Below are 22616 nucleotides of genomic sequence, written 5' to 3' on the forward strand. Positions count from 1 at the left end.
CTCTCTGCACGTCCACCTCTAGTAGCCGTAGAAACGTATGAGACGTGCTGGCTAGGGGAAGTCTATGGAGGAGAGTGGCAGGGTATCACGCATATGCTGCTTCCTCATTCAGCTCCCAGCTCTCATGCCCCCATCTCCCACTCTCACTCCTATGTCGCCCCCTCTTCTGATCTGCTGCCCCCCCCTGTTTCCTTTGCTTTCACGTCCCAGGTTCAGCCAATCAGAGTGCTCAGTGGGGGCAGGGCAAAGCAGAACCACCATTCCAGTGCTGTGCTGTTACATCTCCCCAGAGCTAACAGGGAGCTAGCAGCTCAGAGGGAGGAGGCACGGTCAAACCCAGCCTGTGTGTGTGTGTTTGTGTGTTTAAGTGTGTGTGCCTGTCGCAGACTAGCAGGCACGGCCACTGCTACACTCTTGTTTCACCAGACTTTTCCTTTTAACCTTGCTTTGCCTCACTGCTTAGCTAAGGCCTGCTTCTTCTTCCACTTCAGGATAAAAAGGGATCAGTGTAGGGGGGAATCAGAACAGTATTCCTTTCTCTCCCTCTTCACTCTCTAACCGCCTCGTAGTAAGTGACAGCTCCTGGAGGACGTGCAGACAGGATGATAGCGGCTCAGCTTCTGGCCTACTACTTCACCGAGTTGAAGGATGATCAACTCAAAAAGGTGAGCGACAACAGCTTTAAACTGCTACAGTGGTCCTGCTTTTTGTTAGACTCCAGTTTTATTTATATTATGTCACAGCAGCCTAGTGTACACCCACAGACACCGGTTAACAGTAGCTGCATGTTGGGTCTGTGGGGTGTATCATGTTGGGAGAAGAAGATGAAGCGTTTGAGAGGCACGGGAGGAGAAGGCCAGCATGATCTTTAATTTGGATATGATGCCTTTTCAGTTTGTTCAGAGGTTAGCAGTATTTGACACAGATGTCCTTGAGAAGGGCTGTGGTCATTGGTTGTGCTGATGTGCAGACAGACCTCCATCACTGAGCTTTTTGGAGCGTTGGTTGCTATGGCATCTGAAGCAGACAGGTGTCTGTGAGGGGTTGCTGGGAAAAGTGATGATCTCCAAGATCATCACTTTCCCATATTCTCGTCCCTCATTGTTAGCTTCTGGTTTTCCCAGTCATTCAGGTTTACTCTGCTTCTCGGTTGTTCCATACCGTTTTACGGTTGCTTACTTAATTTCGTTACACTTTTGGAACACCACAAAAATACAACATAAATTTGTTAGCAGCTTATAGATGAAATGTGAGCCTGAGCCTCTGGCTGCCCACAGAAACTGACTCTGCGCTCAGAACAAATTAGCTGATGAGCAACCCGGCACGATATCCTCCGGGAATGGGGATGCGGGTGAGGGCAGTCAGTATAAATGGGGGTGGGTTCAAAGAGTAGTGATGTCTTGTGTGATGTCACAGTGCAGTAACCACACGTGCCTCGACTGAAGTAGGTTACTGGAACTACTGAGGTAAAAACATTCCTTGAAAGGATGAACGCTCTCCAAAACATGTGCATCCTGGAGAGGACACTAAACTGTAACCATATCAAGACATGGATTTACTAGTGCTACTCATAGATACAAGTGCAGTACAGTAAAGTGGGCTGGCTTAGCCTTGGTGGGTGGACCTTTATTCTTACTGGAAGTCTTTAAATAAGAATTCAAGCGTTACAACATTTCATTTAAAGCTGTATGAATCCTGAAAAAACTGCCAGGGGAAATATAAATAAAATGATGCTTGATCCAAAAAGATGGCACTTTATAAATGTGAATATTTTAATTTACTGAAGGTATCATACAGCTTCAGTGAAATAATGGAACAAAGGGATACATAATAGATCCTACAGGTGTCAGGAAAACTAAGAGGTTATTATGTTGACATCTTAGATGAATAACTGCAATTAAACTGCCTTAACAAACAACCTTAAAAAGATGAAGGTGATGAAAGAAGCAAGTAAAGAACATCCCATTCTCCACTGTTCAATACTCTAGTGTTACTTTATACCGTATACATATAATAGATTGGCTGTGAAACATCAGTGTTACTGTACTTTAAAGGAAGTGGAGGACCCTTGTTTCATCACTTTTGTAGTCAAACTCTTACACTACAAATCAGATGGCATTTTGGAGAGGTTATTAATAATAATAAGAGCAGCTTGATGAGAACCAAATGCATGGACTCTGTCTCGTGCCACAGAATAAGTTTCTGTCCTGCGGTGTGCCCCATGGCATGCACTCTGTGATTATATAACAACAACAAAGACTGTCCTCTGTAAATCCTCCCAACAAACATTTCATTCATGTGTTAACTGTGATACAACTATGCAATGTAGCTATTTTTAACTAATCTTTCATTGATAATTTCATTGTTGTAATATTTTACACAAACACTGCATTTAGCTATACAGACGAGCACCTCATGGTGTCCAACAATACGGGTAGTTCATGGGGTTGAAGTGCCCTGATTCAGGCTCTTTGCCACAATTAGAAGTACTTCCTGTTGCATCTTTATTGTATTTATTGATTTTTGCCCTGAATCCCTGCCATGCAGTGAATTAAGGCTAACAACACAAATCTGTTATAAAAGTCTATGTCAGGAAATCCCAAATTATTGTGTTTAAACCATGACAGCACAGTAGCCGGTGTGTACATGTATTTAAATTAACGTTAAGTGAGTTAGTGCTCAGCATGAAAATTAGTAGAGTATGACGGATGTTTGGCATGCTTTCAAACTGCCCTAACACCTTTTGTATGCACCTGTTCTTCAGATTGATAAGTACCTGTACTCCATGCGTTTCTCCGATGAGACGCTGAAAGACATCATGAACAGGTTCCGCAGGGAAATGGAGAACGGGCTCGACCGTGACACCAACCCCACTGCCACCGTAAAGATGCTGCCCACCTTCGTCAGGTCCATTCCTGATGGATCAGGTAGAGTGTGCATTAATAATCACAGATTGCTGAACTGATCGGGTCAGCTCAAAAATATTCTCCTTTATTGTCAGGGTTCGTACACCTTTTCCAGGATCAAATTCAAGCACCTTTTAAGCACTTCCAAGGTCAATTTTCATGATTTTCCAGCACATTAAGGGGTCATTCACAATTATCAACATTTTCCAAAGTTAACTCTTTTTCAGACCCCCTCCCCAAAAGTGTACAAAGAAAATGTTGATATTTTTTCATGACATTTAATTTCTCTTGGTTTGGTGGTATTTTAATGTAATAGGAAGTATTAAAAACACATCCCGGTGTTGAAAAATTCTGGATATCTTGGTAGTAAATATACTCTTGCCTATCCATTAAAACATTGTATTGCACTGCATGTACGCAAAATGTACATGGTTTAGGGGAAGGATCCAAAAAGCTCTCTCAGAGATTTCAGCTGTCAGTTTCCACTGTGAGGAACACAGTGAGGAAATGGAAGACCACAGGCACAGTTCTAGTTAAGGCCTGAAGTGGCAGGCCAAGAAAAACCTCAGATAGGCAGAGGAGAAGGATGGTGAGAACAGTCATAGTCAACCCACAGAGCAGCTCCAAAGACCTACAACATCATGTTGCTGCAGATGGTGTCACTGTGCATCATTCAACTATTGAGCGCACTTTGCACAAGGAGAGGCTGTATGGGACAGTAATGCAAAAGAAGCCTTTTCTGCACACACGCCACAAACAGAGTCACTAAAGCATATTTGGACAAGCCAGCTTCATTTTGGAATAAGGTGCTGTGGACTCATGAAACTAAACTGCGTTATTTGGACATAACAAGGGGCGGTATGCATGGTGGGAAAAGAACACAGCACTCCAAGACAAACACTTGGTGCCCACAGTAACATTTGGTGGTGGTTCCATCATGCTGTGGGGCTGTGGGGCCAGTGCAGGTACTGGGAATCTTGTTAAAGTTGAGGGTCACATGGATCCCAGTCAATATCAGCAGATTCTTGAGAACAATGTTCAAGAATCAGTGACAAAGTTGAAGTTGTGCCGGGGCTGGATACTTCAACAAGACAACAACCCTAAACACTGCTCAGAATCTACTGAGGCGTTCATGCAGAGGAACAAGTACAACGTTCTGGAACGGCCATCTCAGTCCCAGACCTGAATATTATTGAAAATCTGTGGTGGGATTTAAAGCGGGCTGTCCGTGCTCAGAAACCATCAAACCTGACTGAACTGGAGATGTTTTGTAAAGAAGAACGGTCCAAAATACCTTCAACCAGAATCCAGACTCTCATTGGAAGCTATAGGAAGACTTTAGAGGCTGTTATTTCTGCAAAAGGAGGAGCTACTAAATATTGATGAAATTTTCTGTTGGGGTGCCCAAAATTATGCACCTGCCTAATTTTGTTTAAATAATTATTGAAGACTTTCTGTAAATCCTGTAAACTTTATTTCACTTCTCAAATATCCCTGTGTTCATCTGCTTTATGATATATTTAACTGAAACTGCTGATCTGAACAACCAATGATTTATAAAGGAAAATCATGACAATTATCAGGGGTGGCCAAACATCTGCATACCACTGTATCATCTGAATAGCGGGTCTTGTGCCAAAAAATGATTTCCAGTATTTTCCAAAAAAATGATTGCTGGTATTTATATAGTTGTAAATTACTTGCTGACGTATGGTCTGTCAAGCATATCTCGAATATTATCTCTCATGAATGATGTCAACTCATTTTGAGTCATAAATAACACTCCTGTCACATGGTAGAAGCTGCAATTTTTGGCAACACCGGCAGATAGTGTTGCCAACTTAGTGACTTTATCACTTGGACTTTTCAGACCCCCCTAGTGACTTTTTTTTTTTGTCCAGAAAGTGACCAGCATCAAATTTAGTGACTTTTCCCGGTGTCATCGGGGACTTTTGAAGAGTTTTAGAGATATGCCGTGTTGTTCCAAAAAAATGATTTCCAGTATTTCCCCCTGCACGGTGGCGCAGTGGTTAGCACTGCTGCCTCACAGTTAGAATAACATCTGGAAGGCCTGGGTTCGATTCCACCTTGGCCCAGGCCTCTCCCTCTCTCTGTGTGGAGTTTGCATGTTCTCCCCGTGCTTGCGTGGGTTTCCTCCGGGTACTCCGGTTTCCTCCCACATTCCAAAGACATGCACTTACTGGGGTTAGGTTCATTGGCTACACTAAATTGCCCATAGGTGTGAATGACAGCGTGAAAGGTTGTTTGTCTCTGTGTTGGCCCTGCAACAGGCTGGCGACCTGTTCAGGGTGTACCCCGCCTCTCGCCCTGTGACAGCTGGGATAGGCTCCAGCCCCCCCCGCGACCCTGAACAGGATGAGCGGAAGCGAATGGATGGATGGATAAATCCTGTGCGCCACAGTCTATTTACCGATATAAGAAAGATAATACAGTAAAAAAATAAAATCGGAAATCACTTTTTGGCACAACACCGGAAACATGAAAATTCCGTTGTCGCCGTGTTTTGTGTACATACAGCAATACTGCGGCCCTTCCTACGCTGTGGCATCGCCCGGACCTCTCTTCGGCCGAGGGGGACACCTAACCCCACCCCCGGTCCTCGATTCGTCCTTTGGCGAGTTTTAAGACAGCCAACAGCGAGTTTTCTTACACAAAACTTGGCAGCAGTGCCAGCCGCCAATCACCAGATTGCGTACAAATACAAGCATAGATGACAACACAGCATATAGAATTAATGTACATACCTTCTGAATAAAATCCATCATGGTTTTCTGCGGTTTACTGTGTACGGCTTACATTTTTGATTCAGCTTTTTGGAACAATACTTCCACTTCCCTGTTGAATTTATCTTCGGCGGTTTTGGCTGCTTTCCACACCTGCTGCGCCGCACTCACAGCTTATTCCTGTCTAATATCGTTATTGAGTCTTTCTGTGAATCGATGATGGCCTATTTTAGAAAATTCAATGAAGCCTTTGAATTGATCCGCCAGATCGGAGGCCATATCGCTGCAGACCACAGAACGGCGCAGTGGTGTACAAGTGAACGAGAGCGCCTCCGTGGATGCGCTGAGTTCTACGCTGTTGAATTTACTCGCGAGGAATGACATTAGGAATGACATTATTTGCGGGGATTATGTTTGTAACTTTTGACTTAAAAGTATTCCATATTCGTCTGATCCATAATTGGAGTTTGCAGTTTTCCAGTGAACACTCATTAAAACGGCCACTCTCTGTCTTCGGGGGAGGGGCATGGTCACAAACAGACTGACAGATCACATGCAGACGGGCAGGCCAGACCCACGCGGAGAAATTTTCATTTTAGACTTTATGACTCATTTTATTTCTCCGTTTCATAAGCGAACTGTTCAACCAGATAGTTATATTTTTATTTACAAAAAAAAGCGGTTACAATTTCAAGCACTTTCAAGCACTATATCCAAAATTCAAGCACTTTTCAAACCTTGAAAGGACAATATTAAAATTCAAACATTTTCAAGGATTTCCAGCACCCGTACGAACCCTGTATTGTGTAAGTGCCCAACAGCGCCCCCAAATGCCTGAAGTCATTTGCAGTTCATTTAATCAGGTCAAATATTTTAATAAGCTATTAATAATATTAAAAAAACTAAAAAAAAAAAGGAAAAAAATTCTACATTTTTAAAGGCCAAATGAGTCATTAAATAAAGGAGCATTTTCACTATTTTGCAAAAGAAGCCTCATCTTTAAAGGTTCCCATTCACACACTGAGCTTCTACTTAACAAGAGCTAAATGTCCATCCATATTAGAAGCCTCTTGAAGGGCAGCCTTATGTATCCTGTTTCCATCTGTCTGTAAAGAATGTGCTGATGTGTTAAAATTGCCTCTGTGACATAAGCCTCTTTGTGTTTGTGCTCTGGGTTCAGGCTAAATGGCTCACTATTGTTTTAGGCCTGGGGCCGACAGTTCAAACAGACTCATCATTTACTGTTTTCATGTTATAACACACACGCAGATCAAAACCATATCATGTTGTATTTAACTCAGCTGAAACCGAATCCAGTGACTCTCATATAATCCAGTCTAAATCTTGAATGTCGTATGGCTAGTCTGAAGCTTGGCCTGTACTCAGTGAAGGCTTTTAGTAGCGCCATCAGTCTATAACTGTAAAATTAACGATTAAATATTTGAAGATCTTTTTGCTGGTTTTTGCTCGAGTTGCTGTATTCAAACTTAAAATGTGCACAGAATGAACATCAGGTGCCCCTCAGACTGATGCCAGAACAAGGCCAGTGCAGCGGGACAGGCCACGTTACCTCACATTATAAATAGCCTCGGGTTTCAACATGAAGTCACGGGGATGAAGTAAAGGGCAAAGTTGAAGCTACGGTGAAAGTAAAAAAAGAAGATAAACATTTGTAAGCCAGATCTATAGTGACGGGATGGTTCCCATGATAAGAATAAAAGATAACTGCACCTTATAGTGAAAGTTAATCCCATCCTTAAGGTTTGACTTTTTTCTCTGTAAAGAAAATGAGCAAATGAAGGGCTGAGCTCAGACAGTAATCTTTAATAAGTAATAAGACTAGACGTGGTGTAAAAGCCAGCGAAGATACAAATGTAGAGAGAGCAGCTTAGGTTAAAAATGATCTTTACAGCCACACACATACAGCCTGAATCTCATGGATTCTGCTTTCACTCTGAGAGCTTAGTTGAAATAACTCAATAATAACTTAATATCATTTACTGAACCAAAATTGTGTGCAGAGGTAATAACAGCGCAAACACATTTTTTTTTTTATTACTACAGTAACTATTACTACACATCTGTGGGAACCATTTGCACTCACATTCACCCCTCTGGTCAGTTTAGATGGTTGTCTGTCTCTCTGTGTCAGCCCTGCGACCCCCGCCTTTCACAATATGGAAGCTGGGATAGACTCCAGCCCCTCCATGACCCCTTAATTGGATAAGTGAAATAAAATGGACGGATAGATGGATGGATGGATTTGTGGGAATGCAGTGACCAAAACGCAACTGTCTATCTCACACTAATAATAATTAAAAAAATCCAACAACATATAGCATCAAATCTTTCACAAAAAATCAATTTTTAGGCTTAGAAGATAAACAGTGTGTTTAGTGAGATGCAAACATACGATTAGAATACACATTAAGGTAATGTTTCTTTACTGGCGGGACTGCGGTCACCAGCTATGCCACCTTCTCTATCAGCGGTTGGATTATAGCACTAGGTTTGACTGGCTTGGTTAAAAATCTATGCATTGATACTGAAAATCCAACACAACATAAAGAAACAGGATCGGAGCTTATGCAAACTAGCACTGAGGCTATACCAGGACCACATGCTCTACAGCAAATCACTAACACTTGTATTTCCAGCCCAGATACACATCTCATTCCAGTCAGGTCAAGAGGATTAATAGCTCAACGCAGCAAATATTACAGTCATGGCAGCACTAAATGAAGGAGAGGGTTTTGTTGGAAGGCAGTAGTTGGACTTCTTTAAAATAAAGGCTACAGCTCTGATTCCTGCAACAATAAATCCACATCCACATGCTGTCTTGTGCTCTTATCCAGAGTCATATTTTGAGATAGTTCATTCTTTTCAACTCTTTCTTTGTGAGTCAGTCTGCATCAGTGTCAGGTAAATGCATGTGATTACTTGTATGTGTAAGAAAATGTGTAATATACTGGGTTTCAAGCAGCAGTCTGTGTGCTCCTTTCAGAACAGACTTTAGATTTTGAATCAGAGAAACTGTCGATATGATGAGATCTCAGGGATCATTTGAATTTTGGGATTCTTGCCTGGAACGGCACTGTACCTGGATGCACCTGGTTAGGGGGTCTTCACATGAAAGGCTTGTGTAAAACTGCTATCCTGAAAACTGTCATCCTTTATTTTTCTATATCATAACTGTGTGGTCTGTGATTTGATCAAACCTGTTTTCAGCTCCCAACATAGGCAGCAATCCAACCATTTCATTAAGAGTAAGGAAAATGTACCCGAGGAATGTGTTCTTCATGCCAGTGTTAATAAAAAGCCTTGTACTTTTGGGCAAGAGTGCAGTCATAACTCCAAACATTGTCTTTTTTGTTGCAGTTACTGACAGCATGGACTCTGGTGGATGTCTGTAAAGCTCCTTTTATCTTTCAGTGGGATGTCAAGCTTGGAAATACTGATGGCCTCAGGGACAACTAGCAGTGACTGCAGTGATAGCTCTGATAAAGTATCAAACATTACTTAATTCCTAATAGCAGACATGCCCTGAGCAAAAGGACCATGTTTTTACTTATTTTGGCTTTGAAAAGAACAACAAAAAAAACCCCCCAAAAAGACTAAACATTAATCTCCATAAAATTTAGATTTAGTAAACGTTCACCAAACAATTTCAGATTTAACTGGTAGCCCTAAGTGCAGTAATTCTTTGAGCCATCTCTGAATGGCATTCAGGTATTCAGGCATCATCCAAGATGTCCAAAATATGGGAGGAAAAAAAATCCCGTTTTTTTGGTTTGGTTTGAATACACATTAGGGCTACTTAATCGTTTTAGTGACGAATTGTAAGTGAAAACAATCACAAAACTCAAAAAATGAACAAGCTCTAACGCTCCAACACCTTCTCAATCTGACAGAAAAGGGCGACTTCATCGCTCTGGACCTCGGAGGGTCAAACTTTCGGATCCTGCGTGTCAAAGTGACACAGGATAAGAAACAACCGGTTCAGATGGAGAGCCAGGTCTATGAGACCCCTGATGACACCATCCATGGGACTGGGACACAGGTAAACACAAATACATGCCTGACATTTTTAAATGTCTACGTTATATTCTTCTTATTTCCTGAACCGACCTTATTTATATTTTCATTCTTCTGGGAAACAGATATAAAAAGTAATCAGACATGTTGTAATCCTTATCCCCACCCTAATGTATCCTTGCCCACATCACATACCTAATTAAGAATATTCAATATTGTTGTCTGCCCACCACACAGAGCCCAGTTATATTAAGGTCGGCTCAAAGTTCAGTTTGTGTAAAACGATCTCATTGACGCTTGGGAATAATGAGAGCGATGTCAGAACCCACGCTAACCTACACAGGGACTTGCAGAGAACAGCTGGCAGTCGTATTGTAACATGATAACAAAACATGAACGACTGTCTGAGGCAGTGTGATTGGCTTAGAGCATGACGCACACAGACAGAACAGCGCAGATGCTGTTTAGTGAAATGCTGAACGGACAGCTGGTCAGAAACCTGATATATGAACAGGTTTGTTAACAAAGAAGTGGATTTACATAGTGAGCAATTTTGTAATATAGAACACTGTTTATACACTGTGTGAAACTTTTTTTTATTTAATGTAAGGACACAATTGACAATGACGATCATAACTGACAGTTTAAAAACTTACCAAATCACTTGTCATAGCAATTAACTGTTGAATTAATTAGAGTATATACAGGTATATATTGGCTATTTCTCCAGGAATGGTTTTTAAATGTAAATAGCAGTAAAGCGTCTGTCTGCGGAATATTTTACTAATTTACATATTTGTTGAAGCCTTTTCTAAATAAAGTTACAGGGAGAATTATATGAACATTTAGGGATAAGGACACACAAACTTAACACAATAAAAATGTAAAATTATGATGGCCCAAATGTAGGTACAGTCCCGTGAAACTGTTGAAATGTATTTCTGTTGTCTGCAGCTCTTTGACCATGTTGCAGAATGCCTCGGTGACTTCATGGAGAAACAAAAAATCAAGGATAAAAAGCTTCCTGTGGGATTTACATTCTCCTTCCCGTGTGCCCAGACCAAACTGGATGAGGTAAACATTTTCAGTTGAAACTGCACCACTGATCACTAACTTGCAAAATGTCTTTACAATTACTGTTTACATTTTCTGTTCAAAGAGGTACAAAGATCAAAGGTCATCGCTACAACCTCAAAATATATTTGATAGTTTTAGATTAGCTTCATAAAGGCAATAGAATGGAAGTTTATATGTTCTGTATTTAAATTAAAGTATCATTATAGTTATGTAAGTTTTCTGGACAAAAATACCTTAAAGCACATGTGAGAATGAAGTGTGAGAACGTGTGACTGTGTGACTGGAATAGCAGTGGGCACCCATTTGATCCTCTCTCAGCCTGTCTGATAGTAATTTAAAGTTCACCTTATGAAAGCACTTGTGTTTCAGGCTGTCTTAATAACCTGGACAAAGAAGTTTAAAGCCAGTGGTGTAGAAGGCATGGATGTTGTGAAGCTTCTAAACAAAGCTATCAAGAAACGAGGGGTAGGTTTTTCTCTTTTGAGTCTTTCATGTGGAAGCGGGATTAAAAAAACAAATCACTGTTCTACTAACAGAAATGAAATTCAGAAAGAGAAACGTATGTTTGCTCCATGATTGAATATGAGTAGGATGGACTTCAGTCCAAATTTTCCAGTTTCCAACAGATTTTAACTCCATTTTGTTTGGAGTTAAAACATAACCTTGTGTTCCCAGGACTATCAAGCAGACATCATGGCAGTGGTGAATGACACAGTTGGCACTATGATGACTTGTGGATTTGATGATCAGCGTTGTGAAGTAGGAATCATTATAGGTAAAAACTCAGTGGATTTTCATAGTTGCATTATGCAAATCCGACTGCCCTCGCCTGCATGGACCTATAAGACCATTAAAGCAGAAAAAACACAGACATCCTGCATTCCTCAGGATTTGCAGTGCCACTTTAAAACAAATCATTATTTCTTTTTCTGAGGCTTTAGAAGCAATATTTACCATCTTAAAGATGCCACCTTTTAGCAGTCAACTGCACTTTATCAGCACTTCAGAGCATCCATAGATTTTGAGAATACATTTTAATATTGTTCTTAGATTTTTTTTAAGAACCCAGAAGGGGGAAAAAAAATCATGTGGATTATATCTACTGTTTAAATTCCAGAGAGGACGGTTTTAGTCTCTCGTCAAAGCTTACAAGGACAAAAATCAGACTAGGACTAGAAGCATGTACACAGTTCCACATATGGGGGTGCCTAATATTACAACTAAATAGGACAATGTATTCAACTTTAAATTCAAATAAGAGTCATGGCAGCTGTGCGTCCCTTTAGGAACGGGAACAAACGCCTGCTACATGGAGGAACTCCGTCACATTGACATGGTGGAAGGAGATGAAGGCCGGATGTGCATCAACACTGAATGGGGTTCCTTTGGGGACGATGGGTCCCTGGAGGACATCCGCACAGAGTTTGACCGTGAGATTGACAGAGGGTCCATCAACCCAGGAAAGCAACTGTAAGATTTTTTTTTTAATTAAAGACAACTTTTGAAAGGTTTAATGTCTTTCACTATTTTATTTGTTTCAAAATACCGCTGTAGAGTACTGTTAATATAAGTCAGACTTAGCCATAACAGTAAAGAAACTGCATATAATACACAAAAGTATAGTAGTATGCTTAAATTCTTTGGGATCAGTTCTCTTTGTTGTCATTCATTCTGAAGTTGATGCACACACACCACTGTAGATAAAAGGTAGTTTTGTTAATTAAGTACAACTTTAACATTACCGCTAAAAAATGGTTGTGAATAGCAGTAATTTCTGCAGTGATTTGTCATTTAGATGGATGCAAACTGCAGCTGTGATACCTTGTATGAAAGTACAGCTGTGCTTCTTTCTGAGTAGGTTTGAAAAGATGGCCAGTGGCATGTACATGGGAGAGCTGGTACGACTCATCCTGGTCAAGATGGCCAAAGAGGGGCTGCTATTTGAGGGACGGATAACCCCTGAGCTCCTGACAAAAGGAAAGATTGAGACTAAACATGTCTCTGCAATTGAAAAGTGAGACATGAAGAAAAAAAAATACACTATTCTTCAACAGGAGGGTTGAGGCTTTTATAATATATAATACTTGTCATTTTAGGACCAAGGAAGGGCTGAAGAAATGTATGGAAATCCTGACGAGGCTCGGAGTGGAGCCTTCAGAAGAAGACTGTCTGGCTGTGCAGCATGTGTGCACCATCGTGTCCTTCCGCTCAGCTAATCTAATTTCTGCAACTCTGGGAGCCATTCTGTGTCGCCTAAAAGACAATAAAGGAGTTGTCCGGCTTCGTACCACTGTTGGCATTGATGGCTCTCTCTATAAGATGCACCCTCAGTGAGTAGGTCATAAAAGGGGGACCTGCCAAAGAGTAACATGCAATGCAAAATACTGAATATATGATGCATGTCTTTATGTTGGACTTAATGTATTCCAGAAAGACCTAAAAATGAGAAACCACTGTACTGTGAATTCCTAAGTTACTCTGGGATTGTATATTGTTTGACATATTTCTGCAGTCTGAATATATCATTCTGGTCAAAAACGTTTCTGCACACTTGGAGACTTTTTGTTTTTCCTCATGAGGAAATCTTCTGCTCTCTAAACAGATACGCTCGCCGCCTGCACAAAACAGTTCGTCGCCTAGTCCCAGACTCAGATGTCCGCTTCCTGCTGTCTGAAAGTGGGAGTGGAAAAGGAGCAGCCATGGTGACAGCAGTGGCATACCGTTTAACAGAGCAGGCTCGCCAAATTCAGCAGACTTTGGCAGAATTCCGGCTGAGCAAAAATCAGCTGTTAGAAGTGAAGAAAAGGATGAGGGTGGAGATCGAAAGAGGCCTAAAGAAGGACACCCACAAGGATGCTGCAGTCAAAATGTTGCCCACCTTCGTTCGAAGTACACCAGACGGGACAGGTAACTAAAAATCAGGCACACTGAGACGGGTAGTTTTTTTTTTTTTTGTCTGGTAACTTTTAAACACATTTTCAGGTCAAACTCAAAGTCAGGCTCAGCTGTAATCCCAGCAGATCAGCCCAACTGAATTCAAGCCCACATGAATAGTGTGCATTATTTAAACTGCTGTAGCCTGTCCAAACCTGCTGCACTCTGCAATCCACCAGCACCCCCTGTACCCAATCAAATCAACGTCACATCTGCTGTCACTGATGACCTGTTTTTTGCTGGGATCTTGGTGCTGCTCTCCCCATCTTATGCTTTCCACATATGTGTGGAAGGGTGGGCAAATAATGCAGATGGAAGATTTTGTCACCAGTAATTCTGTCACCTGTAGTCCTGACTTGAACTGTATAGGGTGGTGTACAGTGAAACCACGTTATCTATTACAAAGACCATCACTGTATGTTGTTTATGATAAATTTAGTAGTTACTTCGAGATGACACATATACTCGCTTTAATTATTAAATATGCAGTTTTTGTTGTGTGGCTGAAACGTTCTGTGGCTTCTCCGGCTAATATATTTTGGTTTTCTTTACAGAAAATGGTGATTTCCTTGCTCTGGACCTTGGAGGAACAAACTTCCGTGTGCTCCTGGTGAAGATTCGCAGTGGGAAGAGGCGATCAGTGGAGATGCATAACAAAATCTATGCCATTCCAATAGAAGTCATGCAGGGAACAGGGGAAGAGGTACCAATCTGTTTTACATCTTTGTTGCAGTAACAGTGAACGTCACGCTTACTGCCATTCATCATAGTCTTTAAAAAAAAAAATTCCTTCTTCTGTGAAAACAGGTTCATTGCTACTTTTCCTCTGTTCTCCATATTTATTCCTACTGTAATAGCTTCTAAAAATGAAAGCATCTCTCTAAATCCAAACCTGCATCTGTGGATACGTGAATGGTTTTCACAACTTTGATGACAGGGACTTTTATCTCCATAAAATATAGAAAGTTATCAACAACCCTGACTTCATCTTCCTAATACTCAAATTATGTCTCTTTCCAGCTTTTCGATCACATCGTCCACTGCATCTCTGATTTCCTGGACTACATGGGAATGAAAAGTGCTCGACTGCCACTGGGTTTCACCTTCTCCTTCCCCTGCCATCAGACCAGCCTGGATGCTGTATGTTTTATATATTTTTTCCTCAAAGTAACAACTTTATGCTGGTATCAATCTGACTACAACCAAGTTACCAAAAAAGGAAGAGCATTGTAAAATGTTTCAACTGAAAAAGAGCCTTAAATACTTGCTTCTGATGCTAGTGGAGCTTTCCAGGTATAACAGTGCAAAATGTTGTAGAACCTTTAAACTAAAGGTAGCTTGTGGACACTTAGATTAATAGCTACTTTCTCTATGAAATGTTATTTAGGCTAAATCACCATTTAGCATTTTGTTCTCTTCAGGGTATCCTTGTAACATGGACCAAAGGCTTCAAGGCCACAGACTGTGAGGGTGAAGATGTAGTGGAGCTTCTTCGGGAAGCGATCAAGAGGAAAGAGGTAACCACAGACAACACGTTTAGTCACCACAAGCACCAGTTTATCCGCTGCATTTGACAGATAGTACTTTTTATGGTTTACCGTAGCCCAGGAATGCCACAGTAAGATCATTGTGACAAATTAGAAAATACTATTAAAAAAAAACTGCACAATTTAGTCAAAATTTGTTCAAATAGCCTAAAAATATAATTTATAAAACTTGAAGGGAATTTATTCAGCATTGTTAAAACTATCACAGATTTATTAGCCATCTACTGTATGTACATTTTATACCTATGACTGCTACTTTGCTACTGCTACAAGGCAGTGTGTGTTTGGAATGTGTGGTGAAGAAATTCTGGCTTTTTTGTACCTGTGCCTCCTGTATAATGTGGGTACTGTTTGACCTCATTCTGAATCAGATTGTTGTCTCATGTTGATTTAAAAGTGCTGTCCAGGTTCTGACTGATAGGCCTCTTATAGCAAATACATGCTGCTAACTGTGTTTTTAAACAGTGAAATTCAGCTATTTCAGAGCCTCAGTCCTTGACTTTAGCATTTTTTGGTCTATTTAGATAATTTGCTTTATTTTGGTAGTTTAAAAATCTAATAATTTAATGTCTGTTTCATGAAAACTTTACAGAACAAGGAAAGCAATGAATGGGGATATGTAACCTAACAGACCACCGCATTAAAAACCTCATACTACATCCTTAGAAGTAAAGAGGATTGCATATCATATATTTACACACCAACCATATCACATGACCGCACAGGTGCTAATCTCAGCATACAGACTCCTTTACTGTCAACTGCAATTTTGCAGTTTCAGCATAACACATTTAATCCCACCCCCTACTGTATAAACCTGTGACTGACCAGCAACATTATGGCAGGCATATACAATGAGTATGAGCGATTATGCACTTTAATTTTTAGAGACATTGTTGAGTGTCATTGTTGAAATTCCTAATATCCACATGTTGCCACTTTTGGGTTTCATATATTAATTTTATTCTTTTAGATGGAGAATCCAGTAAGTATTAACCCAAAGTTAATCATTATCTAACAGGTAAAGGTGTGCGGGACTGGACCTGTTTATTGTTGCAGTAGCATGTAATAACACCTGGAAAACATACAGCTAAGACCAAAGCTCCTGGATTTTGCAGGTCTTTGAAACAGCTTGTGTATTTTATTGTTTAGTCTGTCTGTGGGTAAATTGCATTGTGCTCAGTGTGGCATTTGAGAAGTTCTTGGGCGTGATATTAATCCATCTGCCAACACACCCGTCCAGCATTGTTTAGTGAAGAAACATGGACTTAACACTATTTTAACATCCATCCATCCATCCATCCATCCATCCATCCATCCATCCATCCATCCATCCATCCATCCATCCATCCATCCATCCATCCATCCATCCATCCATCCATCCATCCATCCATCCATCCATCCTCTTATCTTGTTCAGGTGGCAGGGGCGTGGAGCCTATCCCAGAGTATGTGCATTTAAAATGAACAAACACTGAATGCATTCTGTGCATTCATTAATAGATTTTAACACAATGCACGACTGATTTCTTGGATTGTGAAAGCATCTAGTTTCTTATTGCAACATACATATATGTAATATTATTATACTTTGTGAACAATATTCCTTCTATTGTTTGTAGGAGTTTGAGCTGGATGTGGTTGCCATAGTCAATGACACAGTGGGGACGATGATGACCTGTGCATATGAGGAACCCACCTGTGAGGTCGGACTGATTGCAGGTAAACACAGCCTACTACAAAAACATTATTCCTAAATGTTTAATCTCTATAATTATCTTGGAAGGTTTACAGGTAAAGGTTGTTGGCAAATATTCTTTCAACAGAATTGTATGGTTAAATATTTATTTTTACTGTTTTCTATTTTTAACTATTTTTTTATATTTGTGTTCACCCTCACCAAACACTTAATTTACAGTTAAAAAGGACTTGATTCAAAAACAGTGTTTTTCTGATTGCTGTGGCTGTGTGTGCACTCAGGAACGGGCAGCAATGCCTGCTACATGGAAGAAATGAAGAACATTGAGATAGTGCCGGGTAACGAGGGCCAGATGTGTGTCAATATGGAGTGGGGGGCATTTGGAGACAATGGCTGTCTGGATGACATCAGGACGACGTATGACCAGGCAGTGGATGAGAACTCACTCAACGAAGGCAAACAAAGGTTAAGAGGCCGCCGGTATCAAACTATTTCACAGAAACAACAAAGCAGACTCGCCACAGTGTTCTACTGTCCATTTCAACATCTTTGCCAGATGCTCTCAACCCAGCAGTTGAGAGAGCATCTTTTAGCCTATCTGTTCATTAGAGAGAAAATAAAAAGTGGTTTAATGTTCCGTTTGTCAGCTTACTGACAAAACTTAGCAAATAAGATTTCATTCCTGTGCGTCACAGGTACGAGAAGATGTGCAGTGGAATGTACCTGGGTGAGATCGTCAGGCAGATTTTGATTGATCTGACCAAGCGTGGCTTCCTCTTCCGGGGACAAATCTCAGAGACGCTTAAGACCAGGGGCATCTTTGAAACAAAGTTTCTGTCGCAGATAGAGAGGTGAGTGAATCATTTCACACTAATTTTAATTTTTGGAATTGGCCAGGGCTGTTTTAATGTTTGACATACTAAATCTTTAATTCAGAGGGCAAAATAGTCTGTCTTATTAAAGTTAAATCCACCCCAAATATATATTTTGGCCCACATTCAATCTGTTTAGTTACTCAGAAGTTGCACTGCAGGTAACTCGAAGCCTTACAGAACATAAAGAGCACACAACAAGCTGCGGTTACAGTCTTAGACCACTGCCAGTGTGCACTCACTTACAACATCAGACGCGGATCAGTTGCTACAAGAAAAAAAAGATCCTTTTCTTCTCTCACAGGATTGTCACTGAATACAGCCACCTGTTGTGCTCTAGGTGACGTAATGCTGTGAGCTGGATTTTATAACAAATGTGGAAAGGTTACTAACTTGCACACAGATGTCAGGACAGAAGACAGAATTGAGTGAATTTATCAAAACAATAAAATACAAGAGTTTCCTGCATCGCCGCTCTTAGAATATGCCGAACATCACAAGTTCATTCGAAAAGAGTTTCAGCACCAGAGGTTCTATTTTACATTTAAAGGCTACAAAAGTGCTGTTGAATGTTTAAGTCCAAATAGTACAATTCATAGAACTCACATAGTTTTTATCATTTTCCACAAAATACTGTTTGTTTCCTACAACTCCTAGCAGGCTTCCACTGACTTTGACAGAATATTAGAAAAAGCAAGAAGTAACCCACCCCAGACAAAACAATGCCAACTGTACTTATTTTTTGAGTTACCATGTTATTGTGTGGTACGCTTTTTAATATTCTGCCCTTGTAGAATTAAAAAAAGGTATGCATACTGAAGGTGAGCAGAAAATTATAAACACTAAAAAGCCAAAAACACTCAGGAATATTATAAAATGTGTGTTTTTATATAGCCACTGCCTGTGGTTTAAATGGTTTAAACAATCAGAATGCTGGTAAATGAAGAGGACGCCAACATGTGCTTCAGCAGGAGTGTTCACAGAAGAGAACAACACACCTAGGAATGACAGAGGAAGGGGGATGTGGCCACTTGAGTTTATACTGTTTAAGCCTACCTTAGCCTCTGGGAACAGCTGTGAGGTATCCAATGACGCTCCTGCTGTTGGCTGACCTCTGACTCTCTCCCCATGCCCCCCCTCTGCACTCCACAGCGATCGTCTGGCCTTGCTGCAGGTCAGGGCGATCCTGCAGCAGCTGGGGCTCGACAGCACCTGTGATGACAGTATTATCGTCAAGGAGGTGTGTGGCACGGTGTCCCGCCGAGCAGCTCAGATTTGCGGAGCTGGAATGGCCGCTGTGGTGGACAAGATCCGTGAGAACAGAGGACTGGACCACCTGGATATTACAGTGGGCGTGGACGGCACACTCTACAAGCTGCACCCACAGTAAGACCTGGGATAGGAACATAATAGAAGGGATGTTTGTGAGAAATTAGACCCGTTCATTTTGAAATGCTACTGTATTTCATCAGTCTGTAAAGGATTACCAAAGATTACCAAACTCGCTGGCCTCAGAGTAGCGCCAACTATTTACTCAGTCATTAGGACTGGAAAAACCATTCAAACTGTGATAAACGATATATAACAAATATATTTATGCTGTTCTTATTTCACATTGAATCATACATGTTTACTATACTGACATCTTTAAGAAAAGCAAAGTGTACTTATGCAAATGTCCAGGATAAAAACTACAAATAATGCACTGTATAAATGTTTGTAATAAATTAATATTTTACTACCATAAAAGCCAATAATTAACATATTATAAAACAATTAAATGCTGCAAACACAATCTACCTACATTTCTTATCCTTACAACACTCTGATATGCTACCACTTTTGATTCTTTGCAAAAAATACTGCTTTTTTTTTTCTTTTTTACAGAAAATAACCCATTTTTGGACGTTTTCTTTTTTGAAAAAGCATCTCAAGGCTAACATTTTAATTCAGTTGTTTGTTGAGGGGCCTCCTTGGGGACTGCTTCACTAGAATTACAAATTAGCAGATTACTACACCAATAAAAATCCAGAGGAGCTCTCCACTTCTTTGCAACACGTCCCAAATGAACATCCTTATTCTACTTTGCAGCTCCTTCTAGCTGTAAAGCCTAAATATGTATTTTTATACATATATATATATATAAATTTTTTTACCTATACTGGAAAGCAACTCATTTTTTTCAAGTTCAGTAGCAAACTGCCTCCTAACCACAGTTGCTCTCTCCTCAGTTTCTCTCCGATCTTCCAACAAACAGTGAAGGAACTTGCCCCCAAATGTGATGTCAACTTCCTGCTGTCTGAGGACGGCAGTGGTAAGGGAGCTGCCCTCATCACTGCTGTGGGCTGCCGCCAGAGGGAGCTGGATGCCCAGCAACATTGAGCAGCCCTGTCCCGTCTGTCCCCAAGAACTACCTGCTGCTCCACCACGACCTTCGCCCACCGCACAGCCTACATCCGTCTCCCCCTTGGCAGCCGTGACTCCACCTGTGCCCGACCTGGTCCACCTACAGCCAGAGAGACAAAGTGCATGCAGAGAATTAAAACTGAATATCTAAATATTTATTTATACTGCACCAGATGGTTTATTATTTCCATGTTTGTACATTTTCCTCAACAGCTTGTCAGTAACCTGATAAATCTAAACTCCTTAGGTGTGCAATATTTATGTACTGCTAATTTTATTTTTATATGAAAGCAGATATATAATTGTATTTGTAAAGCTCGGGCCACTTTAAATCCCAGAGGTCATTAGGATTTTGCACCGTAAACACAAGCAAATGTCTGCACTTTTTATACGAAAGTTACAGCAGAAACATTTCAATGTAACTTCCCACACGAAGGACCTTCTTGACACTGAATGATGAAACTTGTTTCTACAGGCTCCTCTGGTTGAGAAAACCAGTTCTAAAAGGGCTCGTTCCAAAGCTTTGAATGCAAGAGTCACGGCTGTTAAAATGTCCCCAATTTCATGTGCTACATGCTCACACAACGTGCTTGGCTACTAACCCCCCTTTTTGTGTAACTGTCAGTGTTATTCACATATTCCGATATTCCTGCATCACCATACTTTATTCTTCAAGAGTGGACAAGGTAGAAAAAGCTCAGAGAAGTGTTAGCCCATCTTATTGCTATTCGTAAACTATTAAACTTTCGGTGTTGTGATGAATACCATTACTACTCATTGTACGTGCAAATAATAAATGTTTATTGGGCCCCAAGAAGAGTGGACATAATGAGCGCTTTTGTGTGCATTTGTAGCTGAGTGTCAGTGTGTCTTACTGTATGACCTGTAGCTTTCAATGTCCAAAGCTCTGTAGAGACTGCATGCCTTGCATCAATACAAAGGAGGTTACCGGATCATTTTCTTTCTTTTTATTTTTACATCAATATAGATTTGTGATTGACACAGTACAAAGTGAATTCATTAAATTATATTTTGTTGTGGAGTAAAACCTGTGTCTCTTTCTTAAACTGTCAAGCAGTGGCAGAACTTGCAATGCAAGTGGGGAAGTTAGTAACAAGCCGACACATGTTAAGTGCATTAAGTGTGGACCACTCATGTCATAAAGGAAGAGAGAAATGAGCTTTTTGAAACTTGGACTGAGCTGTGTCTGTATGCCATAGCTCAATGTAATTACCAACTTGGGTAGCTGGACTTCTTTAATGCTGGACAATTAGATATTTAATAATACAAGCACGTTCTTACAATTCTCATGGTATTCTACAGTTTGTCTTCCAGAAATGTGGTTTATTTATTTTAAAGGTGCAAGCGGTGCCTTTTCATCACATAATCACAGACGGTATTGTTTCTGTGAGACTGTATTTAGATGACTCGTGACTGTTATTGCAGGTGAAAATCAGGAAATTTACAGACGAGTTCATGTAAGCTAAAAATCAGCACAACAGCAATCAAACATTTTCAAAATGTTGTGCTAATTTCTGGAAACGCAGAATTTGTGTCATCCCTCTATCAGCTACCGGTGTTAAGATAAAGAACCGTGAAATTTTACAGTTGCTCTTCAGTTCTCAAACAAAATGCCATAAAACTACTTTCACTCACGCATCCAAATCAGTGAATTCAGGTGTTCCAGTCACTTCCATGGACACAGGTGTATAAACCAAGCATTTAGGCATGCAGACTGCTTCTACAAAGAAAGAAAGCTCAGTGAATTCCAGCGTGGTACTGTGATAGGATGACACCTGTGCAACAAGTCCAGTCGTGAAATTTCCTCAGTACTAAATATTCCACAGCAGGGGTGGGAAGTGACAAAGTACAAATACTTCATTATTGTTCTTAAGTAGAATTTTCAGGTACTTTTACTCCTTACATTTTTACACAAATATCTGTACTTTCTACTCCTTACATTTTAAAAACAGGCTTGTTACTTTAGAGTTAGCACATTTGAGGGATGTTTTTACTTCATGTCACTGCGTGCCTTAAAACATCAAACCGATTTAAGCCTAAATGGAGGGAACAATAACACATAAAAGTGTGTATCCATCAGTGGGGCTTATTGCATACAAAGACATGAAACAAATAAAAACATATATAATTTATGTATCATTTATAGCGCTATACTCTAGTATAATGACAGTATAAACAATATACTGTCAGCAGAGGGAATGGACATTAGCCAAGCTAGCTTGTGAAACACTGGTCAGTGTGTACACAAAGAAAACCTACTGGAGTTCACAATAGAAATTATTGTGAGCTGTGATCCTTTTCCCCCACGCTGAGAAACTACAACCAGTCTTAGGGTTCCTCCACCTGCTGAATCCCACTTTTATTCCTGACTACTCA

At 40.5% G+C, this 22616-nt stretch overlaps 2 protein-coding genes across 5 annotated transcripts in view; one reads left to right on the forward strand and one right to left on the reverse strand.

Moving 5' to 3' along the window:
- The window catches only part of myom2a (myomesin 2a), a 55577-nt gene extending 36619 nt beyond the window's left edge, over positions 1-18958 (reverse strand). Inside the window, exon 1 of one of the 2 annotated variants that reach the window (XM_030731033.1) lies at positions 18870-18958. In XM_030731033.1, coding sequence (XP_030586893.1) covers positions 18870-18943 — 74 coding nt within the window. In that variant the 5' untranslated portion in view covers positions 18944-18958. Of the gene's footprint in view, positions 1-2776; positions 2912-18869 lie in introns of those variants that run through there. The other variant, XM_030731041.1, reaches the window with a different exon arrangement.
- LOC115781425 (hexokinase-1) lies at positions 603-21256 on the forward strand. 3 transcript variants are annotated; one of them, XM_030731068.1, is made up of 19 exons: positions 603-665; positions 2765-2927; positions 9562-9710; positions 10640-10759; positions 11132-11227; positions 11438-11537; positions 12049-12232; positions 12621-12776; positions 12859-13092; positions 13365-13669; positions 14251-14399; positions 14717-14836; positions 15118-15213; positions 16217-16228; positions 16865-16964; positions 17223-17406; positions 17637-17792; positions 18966-19199; positions 20045-21256. In XM_030731068.1, exons 1-19 carry the CDS (start codon positions 603-605, stop codon positions 20193-20195), a joined length of 2772 nt encoding a protein of 923 aa, XP_030586928.1. In that variant the 3' UTR covers positions 20196-21256. The 3 variants fall into 3 exon arrangements, with proteins under 3 accessions (XP_030586928.1, XP_030586935.1, XP_030586944.1); XM_030731075.1 differs by lacking the exon at positions 16217-16228 and having other exon boundaries at positions 20045-20195; XM_030731084.1 differs by lacking the exons at positions 11132-11227; positions 16217-16228.
- Positions 21257-22616: the final 1360 nt, after the last annotated feature.

The sequence above is a fragment of the Archocentrus centrarchus genome, chromosome 1 (genome assembly GCF_007364275.1).
Source record: "Archocentrus centrarchus isolate MPI-CPG fArcCen1 chromosome 1, fArcCen1, whole genome shotgun sequence".
Classification (NCBI taxonomy): Eukaryota; Metazoa; Chordata; class Actinopteri; order Cichliformes; family Cichlidae; genus Archocentrus; species Archocentrus centrarchus.

Bases quoted from the DNA above. Each gene is read 5' to 3' on its own strand.
- LOC115781425 (XM_030731068.1), top strand. From the start codon at position 603: ATGATAGCGGCTCAGCTTCTGGCCTACTACTTCACCGAGTTGAAGGAT. The intron at 10,760-11,131 runs GTAAACATTTTC...CTTGTGTTTCAG, and splicing joins CCCAGACCAAACTGGATGAG to GCTGTCTTAATAACCTGGAC. The intron at 12,233-12,620 runs GTAAGATTTTTT...CTTTCTGAGTAG, and splicing joins ATCAACCCAGGAAAGCAACT to GTTTGAAAAGATGGCCAGTG.